General features: G+C 27.9%; 1 protein-coding gene across 1 annotated transcript; it reads right to left on the bottom strand.

The window, feature by feature from the left end:
* Window positions 1-4,318: 4,318 nt before the first annotated feature.
* LOC145835030 (spermatocyte protein spe-26-like) lies at window positions 4,319-5,677 on the bottom strand. Its single transcript, XM_082942559.1, has one exon. It carries the CDS (start codon window positions 5,675-5,677, stop codon window positions 4,319-4,321), a length of 1,359 nt encoding a protein of 452 aa, XP_082798685.1.
* Between the last annotated feature and the right edge of the window lie 5,036 nt (window positions 5,678-10,713).

The raw sequence follows: 10,713 nt of genomic DNA, 5'->3' as shown, positions 1-10,713 counted from the left end.
AAAAGCAAAAAAACGTTTAAGGCGCTTTTAATGGTAATTTTTAGATAAATCTTGTTGTAGAGGGCCATAGCTTTTTTACTTTCTTTTAAGGAAAAAAATTTAGGGAACCCTGATTTGAAAAAAACTGTTCTTAACAAGATTTTTAAATAAATAGTTAGCTGGTAAAAAAGAATGGGACGTAAAGAAAAATATAAACTGAAAGTGCTTCAATAAAACTAAAGATCTTTGTTAAATTTTCAAACCAATATAATTAAATAACCTTTTAAACAATTAAATAAAATGTATAACAAAGTAAAAATTAAAGTAAAAAAATGGTAAACTTAATAATTTTAATAACTTTACCATGCTTGACACAAAAACTTGTAATATATTTTTAAGGTCTATTAAAAAAGCTGACTCAATCTTTAAACCAAAAACTTAATAAAATACTTTTAGTTTTATTGAAACACTTTTACTTTATATTTTTCTTCAGGTCCAATCCTTCTCTACCAGCTTACTATTTATCTAAAAATCTTGGTAAGGAATAGTTTTTTCAAATCAGGGTTTCCCAAATTTTTCTCATTTCAAAATAAGTAAAAAAGCTATAGCCCCTTTCACAAGATTTCTCTAATAATTACCATTAAAACCGCCTAAGACTTTTTTTTTGCTCTTCGTCATCAAATCCAGAATATCTAGTGTAAGGTTTAAAATTATGAGCTCATGGCCCCCTGTGGTCTATTTAATGCTCATGGCACCCAAGGGGGCCACTTGGCTGAGATTGAGAAGCCCTGCTTTGAATTGCTTATTTGGTTTCTAACAAACATTATCGAAAATTATGTACCAATTTTATTGTTAGAAAACAACAAAAAACTATATTATTTTGAGATATTGTAACAAATTTGTAAAAATACAGTTGGTAATAATTTTACTTTATAAACCTTGTGATAAACTTAAATAGTTAACAATTTCCGCTGAAAAAAAGTTTGTAAAGGCTCTGTTAGGAACTTATTATATTTTGTTTATTGTATAGTTTATGCCCTTGCCTATTCTTTCTATTGAGTAGAAAGACCACTTTCTACCAAAATATTCATTTTAATAGAAATATCATGATAAAGTTTTCAAAACTTGTTTAGATCAATTCTAAATAACTAAAATTATTTAGTACTATTTTTGAATATGCTTTTTGTTTTTTAATATTAAAAGTGTAATGTAATTTCATTCTTGAGCAATATTGTTATTCAAAACTTATCTAATTATGTTTTGTAAAGAATTAGATAATTTTAAAGGCAACTGTCAAAGTTATTTTTCTTTATTTTTAAACTTAAGTTTATATTATTTTTAATGTAAAACAAGAATTCCGGTTTGACTTAGTAGCAAAATTATTTGTTAGTGTTCATTCAGTTTTTTATTGATACCTTATTCATTTAAAAAATATAACAAAATACATTTCATTTTTCATCGATTTCTTTTAGTACTTTCGTAGTAAGGCTCATCAGAAATAATATCTTACTAAGGTAGAATGAATACAAATTGAAATAAAACCATATTGTAGTTTAAAGTTTTAAAATATAAAATGACGTAATAATCGAATGTTAAAAAATTAACTAAGTGCTTATGCTATGTATATTTTGTATACTGATAAAACTCGTTAGAATTAAAATAATCTAAAATAAACAAGCGATAAAAACTAAAACTATACTGTAAATTTACTTAATATAAGAATTTAAAAAGTTTAGTTTTGTAAACGAACTTTTTCCAAACTAGATTTTTTAAATACTTATCTCTATTATGTAACAACTGAACTGAAACACTCTTGATATAGAAAATGATTATTAACCAAAACTTTTTTAAGATATTGTAAAATTGTACTGGGTAAAAGTAAAACCTTTTACAGGTGTTTAACTTATTTGTTTTGAATGTAAATAAAACTAACAATCTAGATCAGGGATCGGCAAATTGCGGGCCAAATGCGGCCCATTAAGTCAAAACCTGCGGCTCGCGAGCTCCTTTTCACCAAAAAATATACATTTTAAAAACAATAAAAATTATAATTTTTGTGATAAAAACTTACATTTAGGATCTTAATTCAATAACTACTCTTTATATATTACTTAATTTGTTATATTTTTGATCTTAAATAATATATTTATACTGATTACTAGAATTTTTAAGATAAATGCGGCCCTCAAAGGTTTTTTCTAAATAGTGCGACCCGCGAGCAAATTTTTGAAGAAAATTGGCCCGCGAGACATATAAGGCTGCTGACCGTCATTTATACCTATAAAAACTATAAGATCCACGTAGTCCTCTTTACCTGTATTTAGAATAAATTATCTTTTTGGAACTATTGATTATACATTTTCTAAAACTTCTAATCAATAATAACTCGTTTTATTAATTACTGTTTTACTTTTGAAAATACTTAAAACGTCCCTGCATTTTTAAACAAACTAAATTTTAAGTTTGCATTATAAAAATTGTTGTTTTCTAAAGAACTTACAGCTAGTTCCATCTACTAGTTTTAACATTAAAAGAGGAAAAGTTTTAAAACTATACAAAACCTAGCTATTCTAAATCAATAGCTACTTTTAATATAAGCTTTAAAGTACAATAATTTAATATTCTATTTTAAGTTTTAAATCTAAACATAAATTTTCTACAAAAGATTGAATATAAAACATGCTAATATATAGTCAACAGACTAGTGAAACATTTAACTTTGATAGATCAATAAGCAAAACAACTTTTATTGCAACTAAAGAAACGAACTACATAGATAAACAACCATAAATTTATGCTTTATTTAGTTAATAAAGTAATATCTCCATGAAACTTACTTATATAGTTCTTTCAGTTAAGTAACTCTTAGATAAGGGTTTCCCAAAGTATACCATTTAAATAACAAAGGGTACCAAAAGCTCAAAGGGGGCAATAATTTGAAAGGTACACTAGTTTCTCAGGTTGGTGGTAAAGAAAAATAAAAAAGTGGTTTAGGCGTGTTTAAGAGTAGTTTTGTAACTTATACTAGATATTTTGATAAAACTTCAGAAAGTTAGAGGTATGTGAGCCGTAAAAGGGGAGCCACAAGGCCATAATTTGAAGCTTACACTATATATTCTAAAACTGATGATAAAGATCCAACAAAGATGTTAGGTGTATTTAACATAAGTATTTTGAAAAAATATGTTGAAGGGGGCCATAGCTTTTTGGTTTCTTTAAGGGAGCCTTCAAAAAAAGGGAAACCCTGTAATTGATCAAAGATTCCCTTTTCTTAAAAGTTATTAGGTATTTCATTTGACATCAGGTTTTTATGAGTCGAAAAAGTTGTTTTTTTTTTGAAAAACAACTTTTACGACTCATAAAAATGTAGATTACTTACTAAAAACGTTTGTAAAGCAGAAACTTAATTTTAGATTTTGTTATACTTTTTAATAAAATTTTAAATAATTAACTTATAAGAAATCATAAAAAGCTAAAATTATGTAACTTGCTGTTGTTACACTTGCTTAAAGCGGAAACTGAGTTAAAATTAGAATTTATATGTGATGTCATAATGAATTTATAACTTTTGAGAGCTTTTTGTACTAATACTTTTTACTAAGTTACATAAAGTTTACAAATCTATTATACTTGTACAAATAATCATTATTCACTGTTATCAATTTAAATAGTAAAATTTTACTTCAAAAGTTTCAATGCCACTAACTAAAGTTTTGCTAAAACTCGGTTATTGTAAAAAATACATTTGAGTTAAGCAAACTTTTGCTAATTTTAGTAAAACAGCAATTAAAAATAGAGTTGTAATTGAACAGATTCCCAAACGTCTTTTACATTTATGTTTTTATAAAGTTATTTGATATTGTTCTTTAATTTATCAAAAAACTAGTAATATCTTAATAAATGAAGAAAATAAATTTTTAGTAAGTTAATTAAGGCCATAGGGTTTCAAACATTGTTTTTTTTAAATAACATTGTCCTTTGTTTAAAAGCTATAATTATATTTTGTAATACTATTTTTACAGAATAAAAAAAAAAGTAATTAACTTTTGATATGTAGTCAATTGTAGAAAAAATTTCAACACTTAGTTGAAGTTTGAAAAGCTGTATGGTGCTATTCGAGATGTTTATTGAACGAAAAAAAAAGCGCTGAAACACTTGGTAAAAGGATCTGGTGTACGAAAAAACCTTTCGGTTATTGAGTCATATACCAGAATAAAGTTTAAAGCCATGTCCAGGACATGTCAAACTTCAAAAAAAATGTAACTTTAGTGATTTAAATAACGTAAGAAACATTAAGGGCAACAATGTTAGGCCTTTGCTAATTTCAGTAGTAAGTTTATTAAACATGGTAAAAAAACGAAGGACAAATATATTTTGGATACTTGACGAAGTGGTAACTACCATTAAGCCCAAGTTGCCTGAAACTTACTTTCTTCTCCCATTCTGATTTCTCCGGATCGAAAACAACACATTCATATTCATAGCTGCCAGCAAACGCTATTATCTTGCTACCAATTACTACGCACTGACAGCTAAAAACTTTCTCCTTAAGTGGAGGAGCTTGAAGAAGAGCAAACTTCCCGCTGAAGAGATCAAAAACCTCGCAACTTTCCGCTCCACTGATCACGTACATTTTGTTTCCGATGCTCACCGAGGCGTGACTTCTTTTTCCCACCAGCATGTCGGGCATGTCACGTGACCATTCATCCGCGCAGTGGTCGTACGCTTCAACGGATGTCGGATGATCGAATCCTCCTGACGTCACTATTCTCCCGTTGAATACGGATGACGCGGCTTCCTTCCTGGAACGTTCGGTATGTTTCAGCTTCTTGAAACTTTCAGTGCTGGGATCAAAAACGAAAAAGTTGGTTCCTGATACGTTACGTAGCGCGTTTCCCGCCAAAATGTATATTTTCCCCGCCAAGCTGCAGGTTGAAAAATCGCCGCAGTTTATCGAACAATCGGGAAACTTCAATTCCTCCCAGGATCCAGTCAAAACTGAATAAGACCGCACCGATACATTGTTAAAAAAATATTCGTAACCCAAGAAGTATATGATCCCGTTCACGAACTCAACTGAGGACACGTCGATATTTTCATCAAAACGCGCGATCTCAGTGATGAACGAGCAGTTCTCATTTACCAGCCTGAAGACGTACTTAGTGCCGCAAATTGCTACCTCAAAACTATCCTGAGCGCAATGTCTCACTCGACAGTCCACAGAGCTCGGGTCAAGAGTCAGAATAATTTTATCGCTGATAGCTTTGAGTATAACCCTCTTACTCTCAGCACATTTTGAAAATGTGTCAGCATCTAACAATGTATTCAGAGCAGCAGTTGATAGCAGAGGTAGACGAATTGTTTTCACCAAGCCTATTGTAAGCTTGCTTCTTGATTCTGGATCGTGTTCAATCCAACTGTTCACAGCTTTTGTTACCTCAAGCTCCGAGGTGATATTCAAGTCTGAACTCGAAAAGATCCTCACAAGGACATCAAAGCTCAAACCGTCCAGCATTTTGTTTTCGGTCAAATAGCAGAACCACCTTGTTATGAAGTCGAAAGTGCACTTTTGAATTTGTTTGTTTTGGGCAATGTTGGAAAACTGATGGCAGAAACAAACGTTGTCAATATTCAGGTCAATTTTGAACGAGTCGAGCAAATGTTGCTTGGCAATGTCGAAATTGAGTAGTTTTGCCATTTTGTAAAGTTTAAAGAAGTTTTCGTTTGATAACTTCATATTACCTACTAAAGTTTATTTAATTCTAATTTTATTAGTTTAATAAAAAAAAACAGAAGTTAATGAAACTAGATAGAGATGCTAACTATTAAAATTATATTCTTTATTTCTACGAAAAAACCATCATATAATTAAAAGAGAAAAGAAAAAACTTTTTACCTATACGAAAAAAATCAGAGAAACTTTTCAATGCATTTTCATCAAAACCCAAAACTGCATTTCTTTTGAAACTTTTCATAATTTCGTCTTCAGAATTTTCGTTTTCATCGAAGTTCCTGTGAAACTTTTCACAAAGTTCACGGTTCTCAGAGTTCGTGGTTTTTATTTTTTTAACACCAGGTGCGCTAGAGACTTCAATGTTGCCAGTTGTGTTTTCAAAAGTTGACATTTTTATATATATATTTTAGTTCACTGTCGATAATAAGTTAGTTTTAAGTCATTTGTAAAACTTTTATATTGCAAGTTTAATATCTAAACAAAAAATTGAAGGTAAAGTATTGTATTGATAAGCTTGACGATCACTGATCTAAACAAAAAAAAAAAGAAATTAGTCTAATTACACATAGCCTAAACCGTCAAGCTAATCGAAATCTGTGCACACTGAACTGCAAATAAAAGTTATGTGCATCAAAAGATCTAATTTAAGAGAGCCTCTAGTGGCAGGAATACGTAAACACTTTTAATTGATTTTGAAATACATTCTTAATATCAGAAACAGTTAACTAACTTAATTTAACATGTAATCAAACTACATCAACTGAAAGCTGAGAGCCATATCAACTATAACAAACTATTATCAAATGAAAAATCAAATACATCAATCGATATATTGATCCGATATACTGATCAAATACATCAACTATATCAACTGAAAGCCTTATATCAACTGAAGCTGAAATTTAAAACAACTTTATCATCCAATCTTAATGCAATTTTCATTTCTACAGCGTTATTATGGATTTCCGTTTACACAATTAAATAAAGACACCTCCGTTTATCCTAGTAAATTCCAAGTACTCTCAAATGTTTCATCAAGTACTAAACACAACAAAAACAATTCTAATATACCTGAAAATATTATTATAAAGGCTCAAAAGGTTTTAAATTCACAAAACTAGCCTTAAAATTTAGAAAAAAATTTTTTAACTTAATCTGATTACTAAAAAATCCTTAACAGTCTAAAGTTTGATTTGAATCTCAAAATACCTCAACTAACTTACATTATTCAAATTACAGAATAAAAATTCACTTAAATATTAAAAATGAATAAAAGCTAACAGTTTTTTATTCAAGTGTTTAGGTCAGGGGTCGGCAAACTGCGGCCCGCGGGCCAAATGTGGCCCTCGAAGGGTAAATCTGCGGCCCGCGAGCACGTTTATTTTTTGAATGGAATGCGGCCCGCGGAAGAAAATTTTGTGGCCCGCAAGCATGAAAATCTGGCCCGCTGAGCAAAAAAAAAACATTATAAATTAAACTTATTTTGGTTTTTCGTTTAATTTTATTAATTTCATTTTAAATCCCTGTTTAACATTTTAAAACAATTAAAAATCTTTACAGTATCAGCTTAAAAATATAAAATAAAAGATAAGCATTCCACCAGTTTTTTTCTCGGTTTCATCATAACTTTATTCTTGCAACAGCAAGTTTAGGAATTTTTTATGTGTGTTTTAAAACTAAGTATCTTTTATAAATGTTTTATTACTATAAGTTATATTTGATAATAAAATTACATTATAGTAAGAAAAAAGGTTTATTTTATTTGGGTTTTTATACATTTTGATTTTTCTATAAGTTTTTTTAGCACTAAAAGTTAATTACTAAGCACACAAATATATAAAGACGCTCATATTTTAATCGGCATACTGACTATTCCCACCCACGCAAAATTCCGACTCGAAAATATTTTGAACTTGCTTTATTTATTTCTTTATTTTCTAAAATTTTTGTTTTATTTTTGTTTATTATTAATTTATGTATTACTATCACTGTTACCTTGCTTGGTAAGTGGTTCTCGGATTTGATCGGGTGGGAAATGATCGCGGGTTGGAAATAAGCAGTTTCCATTTTAAACCACGTTTTATTTAATACTTAAATTAGATTAAGTTAAGTTAATTCATAATTTTTTAAAATTATTGTTTATACATGTAGTATCTAGGTGTGTAAAGACACATTTAAAAGAATACATGATATAAATTAAAATATTTTTTGATAGGTAAACATTTTCATTTTCAAAAAATGTTTTTTTGACAAAATAAGTTAACTTTTATGCATTAATATACATAATAACTATTTTTTTGAACTACCAATTTAAAACAAACTAAATTTAGGGATGGTAAATTTATAAGGCTTGTTTATTGTTAATCAAAATAGTTTAAATTCAAGCACATAAACAACTAAACATACTTCGACTATGACTATCTGTAGATTTCAAATCTCAAGTCAGTTTAGTCATTTTTTCAGTTTTTGGTTTGAATAAATATTTGTATTGTAAAATATTAGGTTTGTTTTTTGTCATTTAGGCTGGCTTTTAAATTTATAATGTATGTTTTGTTCAATTTACAGTGTTGGCTTGAATTATAATATATGTTAAACTTTAAGTCTTGCAGCTGATAAAATTTGAAATATTATCTATATTAATTGTTCGCATACAGGTGTGAACAATTAGTGTTGCTAAAAAACTTGAATCCCGGAAAAGCCTTAAATTTGAGAATTTGTGCTTTAAAATTCTGGAAGAACTTTGAATTAGAAATCTGTGAAAAAAACTGGAATTTTAAACAGTTTTTACGTGTAAAGTAATAAAATTTCGATTTGACACAAAAAATTTACTATATAGGTACATTTTTAAACAAATTAAAAGTAACTTAATAGTATCTATTTAGTATTGCTATATTACTAAAGACAGTTTTAGTGCATTACATCTTTACTTTTAAAACGCCTTTACCTAATGTTGTGCACTGGAGCTAAACCTAGAGACTTCTCTAAATAATCAAAGTCAGTAAAAACACCTCTAACGAAAACTGTTAGATGAGCAATATATGTTGTACCAGTTCTCTCATCTTAACAAATTGATTAAATTTCTAGTTTGATTAATGCTGCTTTATAATCTTCAGAGATTTACTAAACACAAATTCTTGTTGTCATTGAAGATATAAACAAAAATATTTTATTACTGCCAACATAAATTCTTAAAAAAGTTTTGAATTCTAAACGGTTTCATCTTTTTAGTAACTATTTTTGCTACTTTATAACTTGCCTTAACAGTTTTTTCTGATCAGTCTGTAGTTACTGAACTACAAGAAAAACTAACTAGCTATAGCTTTTTTTTTTGTTTTTTTTCAATAACTTCTAATTAACGTTTTTTTAATTTTTATAGCTCATCTTGTATTTCACATTTACTCTTTAAATACAACATTTGTATTGCAGAAAAAGAATTGCTATAATGTTCAATAACAAGTTTAGTTTTATCTACTTTATTAATGGCTTAATGAATTTTTAAATTTTGTTAAAAATGTTTAAGAAACGTAATTGTCCATTCAAGCTGACTTAAGATATTATTTTTGCTATATATATAACTCACTGTTAATAAACATCGTTATTTCTTTATTTTGTGACTTTATTTTAAAAAGGGTTACCAAACATACAGTCTAGTTTAAAAATGTGAAAAATTCAAACTAGGTTAAACCTGTTTGAGACATTTAAAAGATACTCAGGTAAGCTTTTATTTCAAACACTTTAAGTAAATCTTTGAATTCTCAGAGCAGTTTTTATGACTGTAGTGTAGTTTAATAATTGTAATTTTTTTCTGGTCCTTTTATACATTGTGTACTTTTTATACTCAAAATATTTTAGTTAGGTATCTTACTAGCTATAGGTTTTTTTTTGTTTTTTTTTCAATAACTTCTAATTAACATTTTTTTAATTTTTATAGCTCATCTTATATTTCACATTTACTTACAATTACAATTTAAATACAACATTTGTATTGCAGAAAAAGAATTGCTATAATGTTCAATAACAAGTTTAGTTTTATCTACTTTATTAATGGCTTAATGAATTTTTAAATTTTGTTAAAAATGTTTAAGAAACGTAATTGTCCATTCAAGCTGACTTAAGATATTATTTTTGCTATATATATAATTCACTGTTAATAAACATCGTTATTTCTTTATTTTGTGACTTTATTTTAAAAAGGGTTACCAAACATACAGTCTAGTTTAAAAATGTGAAAAATTCAAACTAGGTTAAACCTGTTTGAGACATCTAAAAGATACTCAGGTAAGCTTTTATTTCAAACACTTTAAGTAAATCTTTGAATTCTCAGAGCAGTTTTTATGACCTTAGTGTAGTTTAATAATTGTAATTTGTTTCTGGTCTACTTATACATTGTGTACTTTTTATACTCAAAATATTTAAGTTAGGTATCTGATCTTGATTAATTGCAAGTTTTTGCACTTTTTTTAAGTGGAAACTATGTTAAAAGCTATATAACAACTAATACGGTAGTTTATTAGAGTATTCGAGCATTAAATATATTAAAAATAGTACACAGTTTAAGATTTAAGACTTAAGTATTTTTGTCAATGTAAATTTTACTCCAATAAATATTTATCATTAAAAAAGGCATTTATGAGTAGCTAAATATCATTAAAATAAATAAAGTGAACAAAAGTAAAACTTTCTTAATGTGACTAAAACTAAAATCAAAAAATTATTCAAATGTCACTAAAACTAAAACTGTGGCCCGCGAAGATTATGGAAACTTGAAATTTGGCCCGCGAGCACCAACTGCCTGCCGACCCCTGGTTTAGGTTATTAAAAAAATTGAAGAGCTACAAAAATTTCAAAACACTGAAACAAAAAAATTACTTTCATTATTTTAGAACAAACTTTAACTAAACACTAAAATATAATTTTATATTTTAATTGAAGTTTTACTTAGTATTTTCTAAATTACATATCATTATAGTACAAAACAAAAAGTATATTTTTATGTCAAT

The sequence above is a fragment of the Thalia democratica genome, chromosome 4 (genome assembly GCF_965202585.1).
Source record: "Thalia democratica chromosome 4, ktThaDemo2.hap1.1, whole genome shotgun sequence".
Classification (NCBI taxonomy): domain Eukaryota; kingdom Metazoa; phylum Chordata; class Thaliacea; order Salpida; family Salpidae; genus Thalia; species Thalia democratica.
Note: the sequence above shows the minus strand (reverse complement) of the source record. Positions and strands in the feature narration are given on the sequence as shown.